At 34.2% G+C, this 23489-nt stretch overlaps 3 protein-coding genes across 8 annotated transcripts; 1 reads left to right on the forward strand and 2 right to left on the reverse strand.

The window, feature by feature from the left end:
• LOC105159630 (probable methyltransferase PMT20) lies at positions 304–5728 on the reverse strand. Of its 3 annotated transcripts, XM_011076754.2 has the most exons (9): positions 5539–5728; positions 5215–5330; positions 3347–3638; positions 3109–3257; positions 2795–2990; positions 2395–2605; positions 1516–2191; positions 1349–1426; positions 304–1049 (listed from the first exon to the last, which is right to left on the reverse strand). In XM_011076754.2, the coding sequence occupies exons 3-9, from the start codon at positions 3614–3616 to the stop codon at positions 827–829; spliced, it is 1803 nt and encodes a 600-aa protein (XP_011075056.1). In that variant the 5' UTR covers positions 3617–3638; positions 5215–5330; positions 5539–5728; the 3' UTR covers positions 304–826. The 3 variants fall into 3 exon arrangements, with proteins under 3 accessions (XP_011075056.1, XP_020548538.1, XP_011075065.1); XM_020692879.1 differs by lacking the exon at positions 5215–5330; XM_011076763.2 differs by lacking the exons at positions 5215–5330; positions 5539–5728 and adding an exon at positions 4077–4234.
• On the forward strand, positions 13820–18363 carry LOC105161837. 4 transcript variants are annotated; one of them, XM_020696177.1, is made up of 12 exons: positions 13820–14436; positions 14782–14837; positions 15473–15604; positions 15928–15961; positions 16035–16087; positions 16206–16642; positions 16772–16852; positions 16968–17011; positions 17109–17157; positions 17454–17502; positions 17715–17843; positions 18104–18363. In XM_020696177.1, exons 1-12 carry the CDS (start codon positions 14245–14247, stop codon positions 18225–18227), a joined length of 1380 nt encoding a protein of 459 aa, XP_020551836.1. In that variant the 5' UTR covers positions 13820–14244; the 3' UTR covers positions 18228–18363. The 4 variants fall into 4 exon arrangements, with proteins under 4 accessions (XP_020551836.1, XP_020551839.1, XP_011077966.2 ...); XM_020696180.1 differs by having other exon boundaries at positions 17112–17157; XM_011079664.2 differs by having other exon boundaries at positions 16206–16852.
• Positions 18505–23318, reverse strand: LOC105159651. The gene is made up of 5 exons (XM_011076784.2): positions 22925–23318; positions 21571–21701; positions 20126–20248; positions 19814–19941; positions 18505–19056 (listed from the first exon to the last, which is right to left on the reverse strand). The coding sequence occupies exons 1-5, from the start codon at positions 23142–23144 to the stop codon at positions 18768–18770; spliced, it is 891 nt and encodes a 296-aa protein (XP_011075086.1). The 5' UTR covers positions 23145–23318; the 3' UTR covers positions 18505–18767.

Below are 23489 nucleotides of genomic sequence, written 5' to 3' on the forward strand. Positions count from 1 at the left end.
TAAACTGATCAAACTATCAAAATTAAAATTTTAATCTACGAAGGGATTAATTAAAAAAATATATTTTTAATATCCAATTTTTAAGTAGTGTGGTTGAAAAATTAGTATTGGAAGGCGAATTTTCTATTTTTTAATTAACCAAATTTTGCGGAAAACGCGAGTATTTATATTATTAAAACTAACTTCAGAAGTGTCGATGTAAATTTTCCTAATAACAAAACTTGTACCACGCCCGCCTACAAATAACCAACCACCTCATATATAAGAAAACACCCAAAAATTTGGTGCGATTCAAACTCAAAATATTACGACTCTTTGAAACCTCAACGTCAACACTTAAACATGCCCGTCGAGGTTCCATGGATCTTGAAATAACATCTTTTATTAAGATTTAAAAAATAAAATTACAACAAACCCCCCTGTAAAAATACTAATAAGCCGAAGACAAACCCCTAAAAAATGAAAGAACAATGCGATCCCCTGAACTTTTGGAGAAACGGAAAAGCAACCCCGTGATGTGGGACGTTGCCTTTCCGTTTGCTCGACGGGATTTTATGGCTATTAGTATTTTCATGAGAGGGTAAAGCACAGTTAACCCTTTATACTGAACTAAAAACTGGAAGAAGAATTCGCAGAAAGCAGTACAAAAAAGCAGTTACTATATGTACCCAAATTCTTCTTCAGTTGAGAGGTTTGTGCCCCACAAAATCATTCCTGTGAGTAGTATTATACCTTAATTCTCTCCTATGGTAGTCTGGACATAATGTTATCTGATCTCTACATGAAAACTTATCCCCAGAACATGTAGTGTTTCTCGATTTCCGTATCATCTTGAACTTTGCTGAGAGGAAAACCAGAGTTGCTTCTGGCAAATCAGTATGTTTTCCCCTTTGGCATCAGGTTCCGAGTTTTCCTTACGACACTCCCATCTCATACCTTTAGCTATTGCGGTTATAGAATCCATGAAGTAGCTGGATTCCCGGATCAACGCATACCCGTTGGGGCGGAGGATACGATCCATCTCGAGTAAAACGTACTTCATCTCACACCTGCCCAAGAATGTGAAGGTTTGAGTAAAAAGCACTATTGATGATAGCTGAGTGACAATTTCGCCGTGTGGTATAAAGGCACCTCCACCATCATGTCTTATGTTACAGAAACCTTGTAATTATCCTAATTATAGCATTATAGGTGAAATTTGGCATAACATAAATGCAGGTGTTTGTCAGAGTTTGAGGTATCTCTACTTTGATGTAATGACTTAAATTTATGACAAATATGGCGTCAATTGTACGAGACAATAACTTCAAGAATACCATCATCGAGGAGCATAGTTGAGGAGCCTTACCTGTTGCTCTCAGCGGTGAAAAGGCCATCAAGATGAAGAAGATCATACGTTCGAGGATACGTTGAGAAAGCCTCACACCTAGCAAGACAGACAAGTAATTAACATCATATTCCAACCACACAAGTAACACAAAGGATGAGGGGATGCATTTTGAAGTGGAGGTTTACCAATCATGAAAAGTCCCGATGAGGCCTCTGTCATAAACCACAGAAAGTGTATTTGCAGAGTACGAGGAAACGACGTTCATGACCCACAACGGAGCATCGCTGAAAGCAGCAGCAAAACCCCCATACAGAGTGTTCATGTCCATGACGTTTCTTATCTCATCAGTTCCTAATGCTGGGAGCAACTTCTTGTAGTGTTTTGCCCGTACTTCCCATTTCTTATTGTCCTGCTTGAAAGCATCGCTACTTCCACCACGAACATCATAAAGGCGCTCAGGAGCAATATTTAGTCGTTCGGGCCATTTGGCTAGCTTTGTTAATGCTACTCTTTTGTAATACGGGTTTGGAGTGACTACGCAAGGCCTAATCGGAGTGTACCATGCTGAATCAGGTTCGTTACCATCATCACACTTTGGTGGGTAATAATCCGGGGCCTCAAGCTTCTTATAGCAGCTCTTATCTGATAATTTCTGCCAAACAGCAATGTCGCCCTTCTTGTTGTACAGTTTAAAACACATTGATGTGAGCAAATCTTGCAACTTCTCATAATCTGCTCTCTGAACCTCAATTGTCGTGTTCCATCCCCTCCAACGTCTCTCGTAGTTCACTGGGGGCCCAGAAAGTACCCAGAAGCCCCCAGGTCGGAGAATACGATGTATCTCTAAGAGGTAAACTCCACCTGATAAAGATAAAAATTGCAATGGTTAGACTCAGAGAAGATTGCATAAACATATCGTGCAGAACTAGGAATCAGCATGCGAACTCTCAAATATTGTAACAAATAGAGCCAAAACATGTCCTACAGAACTAGAAGCAGCCTATGAGCTTTTATATCTTGAGCAAGGTGGAAACAGTAGATGCTATTTTTTTTTAGTATTTTACCGAATTCAGTCCATGGAATAAGGCATCTTGAGCAATGTGCTATATCGAAAGAGAGTGAAGGGAAAGGAAGTCGTTGTGTTGAAATGACGCCAAGCATTGCAGGAATTCCCCGTTCTAGTGCAAATTGCACTTGAGCCTCGTGATTATCTCTGGGGGCAAGAGAGATGGTTAGAATTCCTCGATCTAGTAAATCACCTCCCCAGCTAGCAACCTGAATCATTTAAGAAGGTAACAGTTGAATGCTCAAAGTCAAGTATAGTTGACGTTTGAAGTAAAATAAGGCAACAAAAAGCAGCAGACTTGATATTTATCCTCACGTCTCCTTTTAATGATTCTACTTATCAATCCTGACACAGAAAAGCGAACGACCAGGGCCCTATTGAAGATAATGCAAACTCACCCCGCATCCAGTATCAATGGCCGTCCTGATGGTCCCATCTTTCATTTCCGGAATCAACTCTTGCATCAAATCAACGTAGGAACTCACACCATTCGGGAACATAGTGCCACCACCGGGGAAGAGGAACTTTTCCCCTTCTTTCACCAGCCAATGTTGATTTGATTTTTGTTTGTTAATCCAATCATATGGTACATTTCTGACACAATCCAACCATTTGAGGGATAAGTTTTTCCGACAGTAATCACATCACGGCAGATTAACAGCAGTATACTGCTAAAATTTCAGAATTATTGAGTAGGAAGTGCTCAATTTACCTGTACCAACATTCATCCCTGCTCTTTGGCCATCTGATCGGTAACTTATAACCATCAGGTGGAGGAACTAAGCATTCCTTCTTTTCAAACACTGGAGGGCAATGGCGCTCCAGAAATGCAAGTCGATGAACATTGAATTTCTTCCACCTCTACAACATTAGCGCAACATCATTCGTATAAGCTACATTGAGATATCAAAGATAACTTCAAAACCATAAGACGGACAGATAGAAATCACCTTCGGATCCGTGCATGGTGTGTAATCCTGCAAATCTGGGCTGCATTCGGAGAAGTTTACAGTTTTGACTTGGAGAGCACATGGCAACGCTTCCTTGGAACCTCCAAAAACTTTACTAATGTCATTAGTATTGTATCTGTTCTTTTCAGAACCAAAGATTCCTCCAAGGTAGAAAGAAAGCCCACACAGCACAACAAACATTATCGCCAAGTGGACTGTCCTAGAACTTTTTTCTGATTGAGAATTTGGCTTTCCATCTCTATTCTTCATGGTGTCCGGACTTATCTAGAATCTGCACAAACCACACACACAAAAAAAAAATGCTTGATGAAGAGAGGCAACTTATTTTCTTCACCACGAAAAATCAATGAACTAGCATCGATTACTGGGAATAAAAGGAAACAATATAAAATTAAACACAGAGAAAGACATACAGGGCGAGAGGTGCAGAAAGAATGGGAAAAGTAAGCTAAATGTGAGGCTTTAACAATAAGTCCAAAATATCATAACAGTGTGGATGAAAAAAGCAAACATTCAGTAAAAGAGTAGGGGTAAAAGTTGAAACAACGGATATCATTTGATCAAACTCCCAACGCGCATAAGTACATCGAGCATCTCAAGAAAGGAAAAAACAAGAGCAGCAGCACAAGAATTGCAAGAATGAATCACATCTGTGAAACAAAGTAATAATTAGAGACCAAATTCAGCAGTAAATGCACACAGCAATTACCAGTGCCAAGAAAATAATTCATTTATGAGGCAGATAGATCATAAAGACGGGCCGCAGAGTAGAGGGTTCATGAAGATGTAAACAAGAGGCACCACCTCAGTGAGAGAAAACATGGGACTAATGCAGTTCTAGTGGTCAAGAAAAGCCATTATGAACCAACTTTAAGACCTGTAAGAAACTAGAAATTCAGACAGCAATAGGGACACATAATTCATGTCAGTTTGCTTTTATAAATTCACATGACATTGGACCCATTGCTTTATGAATTTCTGCCGCTTTTGAGGGCCCTCTTCGCCACTAAGTCAACAATGACAAAAAAAAAATGAAAATCAATTCAATCAATCCCACCTAACGGTGACCATGCAAAAGCAACCAAAAGCAAGAAAAAGATGAGAATAACGCCATAAATGCATAAACAAATTCAAAGCAGCATAAGAAAGATTTAACCATCTCTTACAAATGAAGAAAGTTAGCTAATTTAACTGATTTTTTTCCCTTTCTGTATAATCTATGAAGATTGACCTCAAACGAAATTCTTTCAGGCAAGAAAAAAAAAAGAAAACAAAGGGATGAAAAATACACTCAGCTAAGCAAATGTATATGAAAATCCCAGGAATTTCTTCCAAGAACATATTTTTTCCCCAAAAACATACAAGTTTCTGCGTGTATTTGTGCATAGCAACACGGATGACAGGTTTGATACTTCTGTAATTACCAAATTTTATTTGAAAAAAATTTGCCAAAAGATTCAATTTGTGTAGCAAACTATAACCCAACCTCAAAGCGTTCGCTTCAAACTTATCCAAGATTTAAGAAAAGATCAAGAACCTGTCCAAATCTGATCCACTTGTCAAAAACAAAGACAGCCCTCTTACAATTTTGGCCATAATTTCCAAAACCAGAAACCAATTTTTTTTTTTCCTTTCCAAAAACGAGGGGGTGGAGGGGGAGGATAAGAAGAAACCCCAACCACAGAATCACAAAAAGGGAGGCACCACATTAGGCAAAATTCGACATCCCACAAAATAAACAGAGAAAAACATCAATCTAAAAGCACAATCCAAACACCAGACTTAAGATCCGACAGACACAGAAAAAGACCAAACAGAAATCAAGCCCCCCAAAACATCAAACATACCTTGGACAAAGAAACGGTGAAGAGATCAACGAGCCCTCCCCATATAATCTTACGCAATCTCTTTAATCAGAAGAGATCAAGAATTCAAGAGAAGAAAGATCCCTCTAACGCAATCTCTTTAATCAGAAAGAAAAAGAAAGGAATGAGAGAGAATGGAACAAAACAAGAAAAGAAAAAGGAATTGAACCCGTCACACGGATTCACAAGCCCGCAAACATACAAAAATGCATGTCTATCTGTGCGTGATTTTACTATATAAAAATAATAATAATAATGGAATACAAAATATCGATTTCTGCGTGTCTCTCAATCTCTGTCTCTTACGCCGTGAGTGTATGCTTGGCAAGCTGCAACCTGTATGTTCCTCCTCTCTCTGATTCTTTTTTCTTTTTGATTTTTGGTAATAAGAAAATTTCTTCTTTTTTTTGTTTTTCCTTTTATTCAGAGGTTCATTCCTTCTCCTTCATTCTCTCTCTTCTCATCTCTTCTGGGATTATCTTTCTTTCCCTTTTTTTTTTTTTTTCCTTTTTTTCTTTTTCTTGTTAATGTTTTTAGTTTGGGTTCTGTTCTGTCCTACAGCACATATTTATACCAGAAATAACTGTTGGTGATACCAATGCCATCCAAAGAATGTCTGACACGTGAGCATCTGGGATGTGTTCCCCACCGGTCCTTGTGAAAACGGGTCGGGTCGTGTGAAAACGTGGGTTGACCCAGTCATCACTAATATTTAATTCAATAAATTATTGTTCCTTCTTTTTTCTTTTTGGAGAATTATTCGTTATTATTGCTCTTCTTTCAGCTTTATATGCTACTTTTCAAGAAATAAGGGTAAATCTATTTTTTAAATACCTTATAATATAATTTTTTCAACTTATAAAATTATGGAAAAAGTATTAGTTTAGTCCGCTAAGTATGCCTAATTTTAATTTTAGTCCGATAACTATGTCCATTTTTGTTTAGATCCAGTAACTTACAAAATTGCTTACTTTTAGTTCTCTGGCAGATTTTCGGACAATTTTACCCCTATGCAACTTTTGAAAGGCAGTTTCGGTCCATATGCACTCATAAGGGTAAAATTGTCTGAAAATCTGTCAGAGGACTAAAAGTAAGCAATTTTTTTTAAGTTATTGGACCTAAACAAAAATGGACATAGTTATCGAACTAAAATTAAAATTAGGTAGACTTAGCGGACTAAAGTAATACTTTTCCTTAAAATTATTTAATGTAATTATAAAATAAGTTCTGGAGCTAATAATATGCTATTTTTGGTCAAATTTGTAATTAAATTTAGAATTTAAATAAATTAATTCGTTAAAATTTTGAAAATAAATTGAGGGTTGCTAATTTTTAGGGACAATCACACTCTTATTTCTTAAAATTTGGTTTGAAAAATTACATTTAGTACATCTGATGTTCGTTTTCGTTTAACAAATAGATCTTTCCACTAATTACGTATAAGAGTGGTTTGGTTAGAAAAATATTTTCTTGACCTGCAATAAGTCAATTAGGGGTAAATATAAATTTTTATTTATTTATTTATTCTGCTAATATCAGCAAATTCGACGAATTCTGACTATGAAATCTGTTTGTTAGACATAAACAAATAACAAGATACTAGACGTAACTTTTCAGATTATGGGAGGTTCACATGTAATTACATCAAACCTCATGAAAGAGTAGTGTAATTATCCCATTGAAATCATGAAAAAAGTTTTTTTTTTTTTTTCATTTTATGAAAACAAAAATGGACGATAATTTCGAAATTATCTAATTTCCTTCGAAACACTCTCTTCTTAATGTTCCTACAAAATCTTTGAGTTTCTGCCATGATCGTCGAAAATGTTAGACAAAGGATACTCAGTAAAAACTTATGATACTCAGTTAGTTCATGTGCATTATACAAACTATGACGTATCCCTTACACTGTCGAGGGAGAAACGTATCCGCGGAAACTTCTCATTTTGCTAATTTTTTAGCAAAATATTTATTTCATACTTGTAGCTGTAAATATATAAATTACTATGTCATGCTTAAATATTTCAATTAATGACAGGTCAAATTAATTAGTAATGTTTTATGTGTAATAAAGATATTTTATAACATATAATATAAAAAATAAATACTATATTATTATTTAGTTTCAACAGCAACTACATTAAATATACAATAACTCCCATAATATATATAATTATACTACATGAAAATAAATTATTCTAATTGGCATTCATAATAGAAAATTAAAATACATATGCTTGAATTAAAAAGAGAAGGGTGTTAATATTTTTTTAATATTATTTTTTATGAATATTATGTTATACGTCTTTAATTTTATTACTTCCTTTTTTTTTTAATTTTATTTTAATATTATGTTATATGTCTTCATTTTTACGAACGATTACATTTACCCTCAACACCACAAAAAAAAAAAAAAAATTCGCTACATTATAAATAACCACAGCTTATAATCGTGGTAAATCAATACTATTAACCACGGTTAAATAAAATCAAAAGCAAAAATTTAAATCTTTACTACAATTAATCAATATTCACAATGGTTTCTGGACATAGCCAAAATATTTGCCATGGGTAATATTTTGGACACACTTGCAGAAACAAAGGCTAATAGCTATTGCGAAGCTGTAGTTAATTTGTATTTGCCGTGATTTTTTTTCTTTTGGCTGTAGTAATCAATTGTAGCAGAAAATCATATTTTTTCTAGTGCCACCTTTGCAATGTTATTATGGTAATTACATTAGCTTAAAATATTATGTAGAATTATGCAGATACTCTCATATTATTTAAAAAATTATAAGTTGGACCCTTTAAAATTGTAATCGTAATTTATATCGACACCACCATACTGTAAAACGACTTAAATTTTTATTATATATATGTAATTGAATAAAAAAGAAGAAATATAAAACTAATAATGGATTAAAATTCATGAAATAACTTTAAATATGAAAAACTATTAATTAAATTAATTAATAAGAAATGTATTGTTATTTGTTGAAAGAAAAAAATGATAAATAAGGGTGTTTTAGTCGATTCACACTCTGACATCCATCATAAAATTAATAATGTAGTTGACATGTCATAGTCGTCGTTGTTGTCATTATTACGGATTGAGATATTAAAATTTATTATGCCAAGTGAGAAGCATACAAAAATGCCCCTATTTTTTTTTTATTATTTTTAAATATGTATTCATTACATTATTCAATACATTCAAATTCAGAAGTCGGCTCCACATATCAATAATTTCAAATCAAGAAATGCATTTAATGAAATAAAAAGGTAACAGAATTATACAGAAGTAAACATACGCTCACATTCGTAAAATTCAAATTACAAAATTTTAACATTACCAATCAAGTAAGACATCGTGGACGGACGAGGATGTCCTTATTTCAAAGCCTTTTTGGTTTGATAATAATAGTATGAGAATGGGGACAATTCAGACAATGATGCCAGAAAATGAAATGCCCAACGGCGGACATCATTGTTTTCTGTCTCTAGACTGCTACTTTATGCTTTCATTGCTCCATTCATCTTTTTCCAACTTTAATTAAAGCTGACCCTTTTCCAGAAATAATACATAAAGAATATCTGTATCTATATATATATCTTAGACTCTTTTTAAAAATATAAAATTATACTTTTTTTTCAAAAAATATTTTAAATTATATTTACACCATTTTCAAAAATTTACGGTTTACAACTGACTTCCTTTCATTAGGGTTTTGACGAAGAGCACTGACGTTAGCAATAAAAATTACATAAATTTTTAATTTTACCATTTATTTAAATTTGGAGAAAATTGTTATTTAGCATTTTTAGAGAGGGTCTATCTGTAATTTAAAAAAAAAGCAAAAGGTAGAGAGTTGTCCAGTTGGTGAATGGGCTAGAGTTTTGGGCCGGGCCCAATTGGTTTTCGGCCTTAGAATCCATAGGGTTTTTTTGCCTGCATTTGTGATGGAGAGGTGTATTACTATGTTGCCCATAATTAACTGATTGAATACGTGACCATCACTCCAGTATCATTAAGGGTAAATCGGTAATATCATATGCCGTCCTTTTATACTGAAATTTCTAAAATAACCTTGGGATTTGTTTACGTGAGCTTATTATAATATTGATAATTTGATCTTTCTGAATTACTTGTGAATATTGTTATGCAAACTACAATTTTTATCTAACTTTTCTTAACTTTGGATAATACTTTACTCACATATTTTGAAGATAATAATGTTGTCTGTGATGCATGGACACGGACACGGCTACACGAATAATATAATAAAATTAGGACTCGACACGGTACTAACACGGCTATATATAATATATATATATATATTCTCAATTTCTCATAAAATTAAAATATTCAATATAATTTTAAGATAAAGTATAAAACAAACATGTCTTACATCTGCATTTTTAATCAATCATCATTTAAAAAATATACATAATCAGTTTATTTTTAAAAGAAGATAATGAAAAACTTTTAAATAATTTAAATTATCTTGATCATCTCTCAAATTTTTAGTAATTTAATCCTAATACTTTTAGTTTAAGAGGAATGAATTTTTTTTTCTTTTTATTAAATCCAAAATTCTTTTTTTTTTAAAGACAACCAAAAAAATTTTAAAATTATAAAAAAAATTCAAAACATGTCGGACACTCCTCCGAAACGTGTCGGACATGCCAATAGCAGTGCTGTGTCACTTTTTTTCTTTTGTATTTTAAATCTTTGGACACTCTATTGCTGTGTCCTTGTCCGACACTACATCGAGTATTTTTTGGAGTGTCCGTGCATAGACGACTGCAAATAATTCGAATCAACTCAAATTTATACGGGCAAATGATTCAAATCAAATCAAATACATATATTAATCAAACTTGCTTGAATTATTACCGAGTTTGAAAAACCGTATTTGAATTTGATTCAATTATTGATCTACACGAGCTGAAACGAAATTTAATTAATTAAAAAAACACGTGTCCAACTTGGGTAATTTAATATTTTTAAATATATCTTATTATTTTTTAAGCTCGCAATTTAAATTTATAATTAATGAAAGACTAATTCTAGAGAATAATTCTCACATGTCACATCAGTTGCTTTTTCTCCGAAATATTAGTAAGAAAACTATGCTAAAATAGTCAACTTGTTGAAGTTGTAATCAACATATTTGATTTAGTCCTCTATTATTATGTTAATATTGTGTAAGAAAAGTTACAACGTCACCCCATCAGGAGGTGTATTTATAATTTATAACGGGTACACAACTTTATGTTGTGTTTGGATCGATAGATTTTGATCCAAGAATTTCAAATTCATAATAACAAATTCTTCAAATTCGTTTGGATAAATTTATACCACTTTTCGAAATCCTGAATTCAAATCCGCTTTTCAAATTAAAACATTTTATCCAAATGCAACCTTAGTGATGGAGGTAAAAATCAACTTAAAAAATAGGAGAGGTTGACATTTCTGGAAAACATGAGAGATTCAAACTTGACATGAAACTTACACCACCACCTAAAATTCAGTCTGAAAAAACTCGACCACCACAGGTGGATGCTCTGTAATAGAATAACTCAGTAAATGAAATTTTGTAGGCCAAACAAGGCCACGTGACTAATTATACGACAAGTGCAATGCACCTTGTCATACAAGTAGTGTACAGTTTAAAAAAAAATAATCAGTCATATAAAAAATATATTTTATTTATTGTTTAATGAATTCGATCTGGTCAGATATGATATGGATACATTTTTTTTGTTGTTGTCCAAATATATATTGAAACATAGTCAAAGAGTGAAGGAAGAATGATTTAGTAGTCAGAAGAAAAGGTTGCCGGCGCGGATCATGAATCAACATATGAGATGGGGTGGCCGGTTGATGTTTGATGTGTTAAGGCCGTGTTTGGAACTCAACACAATTAGTTAGTTATTAGTTGACTAAATTTGTATTGGCGTACGTAGCTTGTAACTCTTGATTCCAACTGCTTGTCTACTTCCAACACAACTCCAAAATTGCACCCCCCCCCCCCCCTTTTTCTTTAATTGTTTTTTTTAATAATAATAAAATAGTTGCTATCACTATTATATTCAAACCCTAGACTCGATTGATCATTTGAAAATAGACATATAAGATAGGGGTACTTTTGTCCATTTAAAGTGTTCAAAGACTGAAAATAAGTGAAAATATTATCCCACTTTCCTTTCAAGCACGTGTAAATAACTCTCCATTTTTTTAACGAAAAGATTTTTTTTACAAGGTTTATAATTATAGGGGGTTCTTTTTGCCTATATAAGTAACACATATAATTTTTTAGCAATTTTCATATAACACAGGGGGTATTATGCAATTTTTCCTCCTAATTTCAACTATAGTTATAATTATGGAATTATTTAGTGATTTTAGTGGTGGATTAGGTTGCCTAAATGAATATTTTCCTAAAATGAAAATGGTGGATTAGGTTAGATGATGTTCCAAGTTTTAGAAATAAGATGGACAATGATTGATTTATATTTTAAGGTACATAGCAACATATCATATGTTTGTTTACATGTCATAAATTTCACTTACTTGGTCTATTTTAAATAATGTATCCTGTATATATCAAACATAAAAAATATCAAATTGTGCAAATCACCTCAATGATAAAACTTACATTGTTTTAATGTAGTATAATCCATATTATTTAATATTTTATTTTAAATTCATATACAAATTTAGTATAGGGATCATTACACTTTCATTTCCTGAGATTTAGTGTAATTATATGTAAACTATATGTAATTTAAAAAATTACACCAGCATCCCTAAAGTTTGCTTTCGTCTAACAAATAAGTCCACCCGTTAGTCAAAATTCAACGAATTTAGTTATACTAACAAAAAAATTATTTTTACCCCCTATTAGCTTGAACCTGACTTATTGTAGGTCAAATAATTTATTATTTTTTTTTATGATCGAATTACCCCTGTAGGTTTTCATGCATTAATGCATGTGAGGAGATGTATATCTTCACCGTTATAAAGGTGGTTTAGTTTAAAAAAATTATTTGACCTGCAATAAGTCAATCGAAAATAAATATAAATTTTTATTCAAATTTATTTTTTAATATCAGTAAATTTAATGAATTTTGACTAAGGAGAAGGGGACTTATTTGTTAGACGGACGCATGTAGCAAGGGTGCTAGATGTAATTTTTCAAACTACAGGGGATTTACGTGTAATTATATCAAACCTCAGGGGAGTAGAGTGTAATTACCTCTTTAGTATAAAAAAATTAAATATAGTGGTCCATGTCAATAGTTACATTTATATTCATGGATAATTACACTCCTCTTCCATAAAGTTTGATGTAATTACACGTAAGCCTCATGTAGTTTAAGATATTACATTTAGCACCCCTAAAGTTTGGTTCCGTCTAACAAATAAATCCCTCCGTTAGTCAAAATTCATCGAATGCATTGATATTAACTAAAAGATAAAAAAAATCTATATTTATCCCCTGATTGACTTTTTATTTATTTATTGCAGGTCAAATAAATTTTTTTATGATCAAATTACCTTCATACATCTTTACGCGTTAATGCATGTGAGGAGGCATATCGTCACCGTTATAAGGGTAGTTTAATGAAAATAAATTGTTTAACCTGCAATAAGTTAATAATAAGTCAATTAAGGAAATATCAATTTTTATTCAATTTTTTTTTTATTAATATAAGTAAATTCAGTGCATTTTGACTAATGAAGGAACTTATTTGTTAGAAAAAAGCAAACTCAGGGGCGCTGTGTAATTTCTCAAATCATAGGAGGTTTACGTGTAATTACACCAATCTGGAGGGGAGTGTAATTATCCCTAATATTTATTAAAATAATGTAATTTTGATATTTTTCATTCGATTCTTTAAAAAAAGAAAAAGAAAAAAAAGGTATGAGTAAAAGTAAAACATCTACTAACGGCTACCTTATTTAAATAGATAAAAATCGGACGGAAGTTGCAGGAACTGGAAGTCGTTTTCATGGCCTTCAAAACTTGTTCGGCGCTTTTGCTTCAACCCAAAACCCAAAACCTTTCATATCAACATTCAATCTCTTATAGTCCTTTCAATTCTTGATTTTACAACCTTCTCTGTTCTTGTTCTTTCTACGATGTTTGATCTGAATCTTGTCACACACACACATGACGTTGCTCTGTAGTGGATCATATGTGGTAGTTGCTGGCCTTTGGGTCTTGCGGGCCTGTCCAAGAATTGCACCTTCAAGGTGCTAAGTGCAATAGAGCTAATAGCGATGTAGGATTTTGGTAATTTAAGGTAAATGTTGCAACTAAATTTTATTTTATTTATTTGACATAAGCAAAAAGACGAATGGGGTTGACTGGAATCTTGTGCAGGATTATGCTTTTTGATTCCTACATTCATGCATATTTTTATTTGTAAGTTGAGCCCACCATGTGTTTGTCAATTGTTCAAATTGAAGGAAAGAAACTACACTTGAAAGAGACAGGAACTGTTTTCACATGATTTTCAACAACAGGATACTGTACTTGTGCTCATTTTATAGTGAAGATTCTATGATTGCTTGTATTATTAGTCTTGGAACAGTTCTGCCATACCATATTGACCCTAGAGGTGCTTCTTGTTGTTTCAAAATCTAGACAAGAAAAGATCCATTCTTTGGCTTGGTAGGAAATATATACCGGTTACGTTTCTTGTTGCAACTTAAGGAGTGTGCTATAAGTTTTCATGAGGTTCAAAGTTTGGCTTTGATGAGAAAGCTCTAACCTGAGTTTTGTGTTAGAAAAGCAAAGTTGTAATTGCTTTTCCTGTCACAAGATTGGAGATTTCATTAGCTTTTCTTGATAAAGAGCCGATTGTTTCTGTGAAAGCTATCTTGGTTCTTTCTGCTTCATTTTCCCAAAGGCTGGTTGTGAAACGAAAACGCTGTGTTCAAAGGTGTAAAGAAGAGAAGCTGTTTGGTTAGTGTGTGTGAAACAACTACTAGTGAAATTTATGGAGATGGATGGAAGGAGCTTCTCAGAGTTATACAGAAACACAAGCGAAGAGTTGTTCATAAAGACCATGATGGAGAGCTCGGTTGGAATGCCAGCTCCAACTATGGAGATGTTGGGGTTTAAGAATCTGACTCAAAATTTTCGAACTGATAGTGAGGAACTCTTCAAGAGCTGGCTTACAAGCGGAGAGGCAAGCAAATGGCTTGTTTTTCTCTTCTTTTGCTGCTCACTTTCCTTGATATGTGTTTATAGCTGGAAGAAATGGACCTAAGCAAATTGTCACTCAATTTTCATTTCAAATATGCATTAGCTGAGTCAGGCTTTGCTGCTCTGTTCTTATATTCCTATTCCGCTAAGTAAACTTCTACTTTAAGTTTTGTAGAGGTTTAATTGACTAGTACTACAGGAGAAATTAGCTAAGCTACACTGCGGAATCCATGATGTATCCACATTTCTTGCATGACAGCATTCCATTTAAATCTAGTTCTCCTTCTTTCTTGCTAGTCTAAATTGGTATTTTCTTCTTGTATACCAGAACAATGGTTGCCATTCAACAGGCACAGGGACTCGTCCTCGACAAGCATCAAAAAGGTTGGTCTGTTTTAATTTCAGGCTTTCAGTAGTAGATCAGTTCTATTCAATCATCTCTTTGCTTCCAGCTTCAAGAACTGGTGAAATTAGGAATTATACTTCTTGAAGCAGTATTAATATACTTTAAATATATTTTACTTTTCATTTCTAAATTCTAGAACTGGACCGATTTACTTATGTTAATGAAATTATAGTATTGAGTTTCGCTTTAGAAATAAAGTTGCTATATGTGATGCAAACCTTTTGTTGTTTCAATCATGTGCTTGAGTTTATGGCTTCCCTTTAACCCTTCTACTGTGGTTAATGAGTTGGACTCGCTCTCGAGAATGAAGTTCCGTATCCCAGAAACAACTAAATAATTTTATGAAAAGAAGTTCAAACGCTGAGAGTAAGGGATAACTTCTCATTCTCGTCCTAAAGTCTACCTATGATGAATATGAGTTGATTATTTTACTAGGCGACTTGTTGGAGACATTGTTTTCCCATATGCACATATAACGCCTGAATCTAAAGTGGTTTTTGGTTATCTTGGTTCTATCAACACTCTGTTCTTGAAATCCTGCTCAGCTGCATCACATCTGTTGTTATCTTTACGTCTGGCAATCCATCTTGATGGCGGTTCATGTAAAATCCAGGATCTCTACTGAACTAGCGAGTTTAACTAATCAAAATACGGCTGCAATTCAGAAGAAACCAAATGATAACATTCCATTTCCACAATCTACTTCTTTGGCTGCTGATTCTTCAAATGATCTAGATTCAACCAGGTAAGCAACTCTGGTACTTCCAGGTTTTTCACTCACCCCCTCACTTTCATTTCTATTTAAGTTTTTCTGTATGGCTGCTTGCAAGTTCATTTCATTGTTCCTTTTAACACTCTCTCTTGGACAGGTATTCGCAGTTTTCCATCCTTCCCAATGTGATAAAATATACAAATTTTTATTACAAACTTGTTATGATTGCATATATTTGGTGGATTTATATATACATATATATGTATATCTATATATATTGATAGACTCATATTGTTGATTCTTGAAAGGTCATTTTAAAAGTTCTAATTGGATAATTGTGGCTTTGTTTCCATCAGGATGTTGCAGGCTAGTAATCTGTTTCTGGCAAAGGTATAAACATTAGTTTGAAAAGGTCATCTAAATTAAGGTTTCAGACTGAATCCAATTGTTAGCTTACTTACAGGCATGGTTTCACAGTCCTCAACCGATGACTAGAAGTCGGTCGTCTGAGTTAAGGTACCATTTGAACTGAAAAGTTTAAGTAGTTTCAAACCAGAAGGGCAAAGTGTTTTCTCCAGGAGAGTAGACCTATGTAATTTCATAAACTTATCTCAACTTCATTATATTCTTGCAGGAGGAGATATGTTGCTATGCAAAACTCACAAACACCAAACAACTACAAACAAGAACCTGCAGATGCAAACGGATTCAATGACATTTCAACATATGAAAATCCCAACCGATTCAATCCATTTCTCTCTCCATCTAATTCAGCTTCATCGACTTTTGATAATCCACAAGTTGGGGATTTGGATAAGATTTCTTCGGTTGTGAGCATGCTGAAGGGTACCTTGGAGCGCAAAAAGCTTGTTCACCAAGTGGGGAAAGAAGTTATTGATGACAGTTCTCTTGACTACTATAGTCCCGGAGAAGTAGTTTTGGGCAATACTAGCTTAAACCAGAGCCAACAAATTCATGCATATGAAAATCAGGGAACTTTTCCAGATTTATCCACACTTGGAGTTACAGAAACCCGAGTTCTACAAACGATTGAAGAGTCATTAATGGAAGGTATTATGGGTCCTCAGAACCCAACCCAAATGAGCACAATATCACGGGAGCCATCTCAAAGCGAATCCTCAGCTGCTCCACCTGTAGTTTCAAATGGTTTTGATATGTCTGATGATCCTTACTTTTCAGCTCAAGCTCCTACTGTTTGTGAGAGCTCTAGGAATCAAATGGGAAGCGGAAGGAGTCCAGAAGATTCTTTAAGAACTAAAGGTTCAAATCACAAATATATAACCAAATAAATTTATGTAAATGATGGATTCTCTCGCTTACTATTTGCATTTATTTAAGAATCGATGTTGATGTTATATACCCTATCTGTTTTCAGGTGTGAGGGAACATATACATGATAACTCAAGAGAAGATCAGAAGGTACCTCTGAATCAACTGTCTATTTTTCCATAAAAATATCATCTAGTGTTTGCTTTAGATTGGCTGATTCCAGCTTTGTGTTGCTTTGAACGATTAGCAGAAAGGAGGTTTAATACGATATGGATCTGCAACATCAGCTGGTTCAGGTAAAACAGAATCATGTAGAAACCAATGTTGAATGAGAATTTAAAGCACTGTCTGTACTCTCTTTGAACTGTTAAGAGTCACTCTGAGGGAAGTATATTTCCTGTCATTTTCGGCAGGTTTTAGTAACATTATATTAGGTACAGGTCACAAATTGAGTTTGAGAGCCTCACTTGGATGTCCAGACATCCTTTGGATGAGAGCGCGTGTTGTTTTGTTTATAATGTTATATATCATCTTTCGTATACATACCATAAACTATACATAAATTTGTTGCTCATAACCTCATTGCATGCAGCTGACAGAGGAGATCCAACAAAAAAGCGTAGGGTGGAGCGATCAAGAAAGTATGTTATACTTTCACCTTGAAAAAGAGTAATCAGTTTATTATTGATCACATATTCTGCAATTCAGTACTTGTTTCTTAAAATCACATCACACTATTAGTCTTTCTTATGACTGGCTTGTCTCCTATTACCATTAATGACTTAACATTTTAATTTGTGTTGCGAAAGTTTATACCAAAGTTAATTTGTACTGATTTTTCTGGGTAATGAAGGATGGCGGAAGCTAAGGAAAGAAGTTCAACACCTGCAGTTGCTTCAGATATGCAAGCCATTTTGAAGCGGTGTGAGAATCTTGAGAAGGAAGTGCGTTCACTCAAACTTAACTTGGCCTTCATGAATAGGTAAGACAATAAGATGTTAAGAAAATCCTAACCCAGACTTATTTTGACCGAATCTAATCAATCACACCGAGTGTCAATATGCTCAACCTATGATTGAACTTGGTTCAACCATTTCTAGTTTAAGCTAAAATTTGTCCAATCAAACAATAGCAAACCACAAGTTCGCCCACAGATCCCCTTTTTTCCTATTTCTGATAAACATATTTTGCAATAGTCCAGCTATAGTTTCTAACACAATTGTCTTTCTTGATAAATTGCAGAAAGGATTCTGAACAGACTAAGCAAATAGAAGAACTTCAGAAACAGAACCAGGAGTTGGCAGACGAAAAGGAGCGACTTCTTGAAGAGATTGAGAGGATACTTGCAGAAACTGGAAAGATGTGACTATTTTAGCATTCTCACAATCTTTCCACCACTGCAACCCTTCTAACATTATACTCTACAGTCTTGGAAGGCTTCTAACATCAGAAATTGTTTCTCATGTTTATCGTCGTGTAAGAATGCCATTGTTCTTGTGCAACTAAAACAAGTGTTGATTCTTCTCATAAATGGTAAAAGTCAGATTTTTGTAATACAGTAGATGGAACGAATATGTATCTTTTTTTCACAGAGTGCACTCCAGCAAGTGAGACCTAATACAAAGTGATCACTAACCAAAATGTATTATCAAAGAAGAAACGGTTCTTTAACATGAGCTTCATGAATCCACAGCGCTATATTATATGACAACAGTTTTACAAGTAACTGTACATATATGGTCCTCGTAGACACCTAAAATTGAACAAGTGGACCACTTGCTAATGAAACTATTCATACTGATACAAAAATGTTACATTATTTCATGCTTCAGAGAGATGCAGATTACCTGCTTGTGTATGGCACTGCTGGAAAATCGAGTGCATCCTAATGCATATAACTACTTGTCTAGGAGAGGCCAAGCCTTTTAACATACTGAATGGTTACCCAACTCATAAAGGAGAAATACACTGCAAAGAAACAAGCTCGTTTTAGTAGAATAGTACTTGGATATGGGGCCGATGTCCAAGATGCAACGATTCGACGAGTAATTGATATCAATGGCCGTAGAAGTCCAATCAAGGTAATGGATAACAAAGAAGTTGTGAAGCCAGTAATAAGTCCAGCTATTACATCCCATCTCCACTGATTTACTGATCCCCAACTGAAAAACCAGGGCTTTAATATCCTTGTAAACCTGACACGACAAAAGTAACTTATATAGACTAGGAGAAATGTAAAGAAGAGAAATTGAAAACCACAGTCAACAGTTTACTTGACATTTAATCACTTGTCAGAATAACCAAAGCAGCAAATTGCTTCAAAGAATGTGGATAAATATAAAAGAGAATATGACATGCTGGTAGGTTCAAAGAATTTATAGCATGTCTTTTGACACAATAAAAGATGACTTTGACTATTAATTGTCAGTCCACCATTTGCATAGAAGAATTACTTCCAGGGTAATACTGAAAATTGACTGATGCATGGATAGATTAAGAAATAGAAAACAGAATAGATATGCATATAAACTGGGAGGATTGCCAGCTTTGGTCTAGGCAACATATTTTTCTGTGAATAACAACAAACATTTATGCTGTATTTGACCTGCAAATTTTGTTCATTCTAACAATTATTTCTACTACTTGGAGATTCTTGCTCCAGCCTTTTCACTTAAAGTAATTTAGCAGCTCATTCCAACCGTGGCATGTAAGAAGATGAACAAAGCTCTTAAGACAAAAATGCCGTTTAAGAAGACCCAGAAAGACCTCAGGGAGGAGACATAAATGGTTAATACAGAATTCCTCCATCATTCTAGTAGACCATGGGGGACTTCCAACTGCAAATATGTAAATAAACATAGGCACACAACCAAAATATGGAAAGCTTGCAATTTTAAAAATACTAACGAGCATAATGGAAGAGAACAAGCAAAACTGTTTCATACTACTTACAGTATGGAATATCGTTTAAGCATCTCAGCAGTAGTAGGGTCCTCAGCTTGGCAGTTAAACAAACCTTCATGATTTATGTTCACTTTAGAAATGCCCAGCGTGTACCAGCACTCATATGTTTCATTCACCTAAACAAACAAGCACAGTAGAGCGTTAGTGCATATCAACGAGATAGAATTGCAAATCTATCACGAGTGTTGGTGACAGATATCTTTCGGAGTCCACAGGCTGAAGGGCATGAACAGTTAAATCTAAAAATCCAGCAATGTTAGATTAAATCCTTATGCCTAAGGCTGAATCTAATGTACCAACCTTAAATTTATCTTTGGTCAACCATGCAGCACCAAAACTGGGTCTGCAGTTGTTTGGGAGGGCTTCATTTGGGGCCTCAGCTAACGCATATCTTGCATGTCCTGAATGATCTATGTATTCAACCTGTGAATTGAAATCTAATTATATATGCAATTGCAATGGCTAGAAAAGAGTATGTCGACACAAATGACACACACCAAATGAAAAAACAAATTGCACTCTTTTGTATCCATTAGACCAGAACCATACAATAACTGTTCAACTTAGTGTGTGACATTGTAAAAGATAAAGTTAAAACAGGAAGTGCAAAATTAGACAGGAAGAACATTATTGAGAGTAAAAGTTCTTGCAGCAAATATTTAACAGTTTCAGATTATTCACATTTTAAAAGAATCTTTTGTTTCACAAATATCTAGAAAAAAAAGACTCTCATGTCACCCACTGCGAGGCAAACATGAAAGCTATTTTCCAGTGTATTACCAGTAACAAACTTTTCCCAGGAAAAAAACCCAGTCCGAAATTTAAAGCTCACTAATATTTATGTCTAACATGGATTAGAAAATGTCTTACAAAAGCATCCATTGAGATGCCAGTTGAGGATGCAGAAATCAAGAATAGATTCTTGTTTCCACGTGAATGTTGCCAGGTGGGTCACTACATGGTGTAATGACATGAACAAAGTCAATACTCAGTGGTTTCACATTGTTCTGAAACATGTTGAAGCCATATAGGTCATGGAATATGACCACAGGGGTATCATTGTTATTGTTGTCCACTTGTGAATTTGAAGCTAACTCAAATAGGTAATACTGAAAAATTATCTACACCAAAATGGTCCCTGTGTTTTACTAATTTAAGAAGAATCTAGTCAAGATTACATACTAACTGAAGCAAAAGATCGGCCTCCTTTCAGATGCAAATGTTATGGTCTGAATAAATGAGACTACAGTCAATTATCTACTGTTGGCTGATATTGCAACAGGACATTGGAATTTGAAAAAACCATAGTGGCCAAATTTACTGGTCAGACAAACTGACAAAGATTAGCAAGGACCTAGTACTAAAATGTCCAATATCGCAAAATCAACAATATCAAGCACTATGATTCTGAGTTAAACTAGACAATAGAACTTCTTAAATTTCAAATATAAACTAGATTTTCTATCAATCCATTGAAATTATTGAATACCTCAACGGAACCAACATCTTTTAGGTAATATGAGCCAAAAAGATTACCACATGGGACAGATCTTAGAGCAGTATAAGTTATTTCCAACATTGTTATAGTTTACACTCAGTTTGTGCATTTGTTAACCAATTACAAGGTAATCATGTTATAGATACCATATAGATAGCTCTTGTTCAAGTTCCTATATTTTGGAGATAATTTCAAACTTCAAAGGAAAAAACATTACATGATGAAAGAACTGAAAATAATCAATCACCTTAAAAACAGAAGCCCAATAGTAATCATAATGGCACCGATATTTCTTTCGTTCGAATGGATAAAATACATGCTTGGCTTTATAATTTAACAGACCCAATTCACAGACCTTAGATGACCTCAGATCAACACCTGCAGAAGCATCAACTTCATTAGCATTAAACATGTTTCTGAAATAATCTCCTAATAGAACGAGATCACTGTACTATGTGATTGAGGATAAGAAGTCCGAACACACTAACAACAGTGAGCCGGGAAGTGAGGTGCATGTATGCATCTTCTTTTTTTTTTTTTTTTCTGGACTATATATTTATGCTATAACAGGTTTTAAGTAAACTCAGATAACATTCCAAAAAGGTGATATTCTGCTGGGAAGGAGCACAGAAGTTCCTCAACTGACTTTAATTCCAAGAGATACTGAAATTAAAAAACATATCATGAAAATGTATATAAGATATTCTTCCTAATTTTAAAGTCTATGTCATTTACTTCCAAGCATGCTTCGAGTCAGAAGTTCTACGCTGGGTACTTCCACATAATTTTGATGCATGAGGAAGGACAAAGACTACTGGTTATACAATCTCTGGTTTGGGTTTCTCACAGGGATAATGACCATTAATGGATCAGAAAATGCATTTTTTAAGGTACTGATAATGTACAAGACAATGTAAAGCATGATTAGCATTTTAAAAAGAAATGTTCTGAAGAAAGAAACCAGAGTAGCTATACTCTCATGCTGAATTTTGTTTTTGGATCATCACCTCTACTAACAGCTCTCAAGATTCATTCTACCTTCAGTTGCCTATATTCTTCTAGCACAAAACAAGCCAGATCAGAATGTTCACTAACTGCTCTTGTGGAGCAAAAAGTAAGTTGAAGAGTGCTCACGTTAGGAAACTACTTCAATGGAGAGTACATGGCTATGTTCAGTACACTTTAACCTTCATTTTCATCCAGTTAAATTCTTTTAACCAACTCCATCAAATACAGTACCAACTTCTCATTTTTATTTTCACTCCATTAAACACAGATTCAAGTTCTCATTTTCTTTCCTTCACAATTAGTTGATAACAACCAGGATTTCCCTTAATTGTCTCCTTCGTAACAGGGCAAAAAAATAAGGCCCTAAGGACAGGCCAAAATAGGTTAGAAAACCAACAAGAAGCAAGAAAGTTCCGTATCTTCTCAACAAATATTTCATAAGCTGCTAGTTTGCTCATTTCTTTGAAGACTTCCATTCATATTCTATGTACACACAGACGTACGTACATACGTACAACACATACATACATATATATATATATATCTAACACAAACGCGAATAATTAACAAAACAAGTGGAACATCAAACTTACTGCTAGAGACTATTCTGCAACGGGAGTGAACAGAGATCGGGCTCCAAATCGCCAAATTCCCGATCAAAACAGCTACGTACAGTACAGAAAAAGAAAGTAACAGGAAGATTAACAGCGAGAAAGCGACGGCAAAAATGGAACGAAAAAGAGCGAGACGAAGACTAGTCTTCTCCTTCTTCCGGTTCCTCTGCTCTCCCTTAATGATCTCAGGGGAATCCATGGGGATTGGTATCCGTTGGAAGAATATTACAGCAATTCCGCGTTCCAGCCTCCGTCACCGGAGATTTCATCCGGTGATCGGAGTGTTTTTATGAGGACTGAGAAAATGAAAATTCTTTTCCGTTATTTTAATTTTTCGCGTGTGTTTTGTGTGTGAGAGAGAGTGTGGAAAAGTACTTATTTAAGCCACAAGTCGCAAAAAATCTCCAAAAAGAGCTATAAGCAGAACCTTTTTTGACTACCAATTGCATTTCTAGTAAAGTGGTAAATAGCTTATATATACATATATCTATTTATACTAGTCCTGTTCATTTTTTTGTAATAAATATTTTTTTATAGTTTAAAA

Source organism: Sesamum indicum, linkage group LG1 (genome assembly GCF_000512975.1).
Source record: "Sesamum indicum cultivar Zhongzhi No. 13 linkage group LG1, S_indicum_v1.0, whole genome shotgun sequence".
Classification (NCBI taxonomy): Eukaryota; Viridiplantae; Streptophyta; class Magnoliopsida; order Lamiales; family Pedaliaceae; genus Sesamum; species Sesamum indicum.

Excerpts from the sequence above, each read along its gene's own strand:
- LOC105159630 (XM_020692879.1), bottom strand. The coding sequence starts at position 3,616 with ATGAAGAATAGAGATGGAAAGCCAAATTCTCAATCAGAAAAAAGTTCT. Across the intron at positions 2,991-3,108 it reads AGGGATGAATGTTGGTACAG|AAATGTACCATATGATTGGA; the intron begins GTAAATTGAGCA and ends GGATTGTGTCAG. Across the intron at positions 2,192-2,394 it reads TATTCCATGGACTGAATTCG|GTGGAGTTTACCTCTTAGAG; the intron begins GTAAAATACTAA and ends TATCTTTATCAG.
- LOC105161837 (XM_011079664.2), top strand. The coding sequence starts at position 14,245 with ATGGAGATGGATGGAAGGAGCTTCTCAGAGTTATACAGAAACACAAGC. Across the intron at positions 15,962-16,034 it reads GTAATCTGTTTCTGGCAAAG|GCATGGTTTCACAGTCCTCA; the intron begins GTATAAACATTA and ends GCTTACTTACAG. Across the intron at positions 17,012-17,108 it reads ACTCAAGAGAAGATCAGAAG|CAGAAAGGAGGTTTAATACG; the intron begins GTACCTCTGAAT and ends TTGAACGATTAG.
- LOC105159651 (XM_011076784.2), bottom strand. The coding sequence starts at position 23,144 with ATGGATTCCCCTGAGATCATTAAGGGAGAGCAGAGGAACCGGAAGAAG. Across the intron at positions 20,249-21,570 it reads ATTGGGCTTCTGTTTTTAAG|GTTGAATACATAGATCATTC; the intron begins GTGATTGATTAT and ends TTCAATTCACAG. Across the intron at positions 19,942-20,125 it reads TGACCAAAGATAAATTTAAG|GTGAATGAAACATATGAGTG; the intron begins GTTGGTACATTA and ends TTGTTTGTTTAG.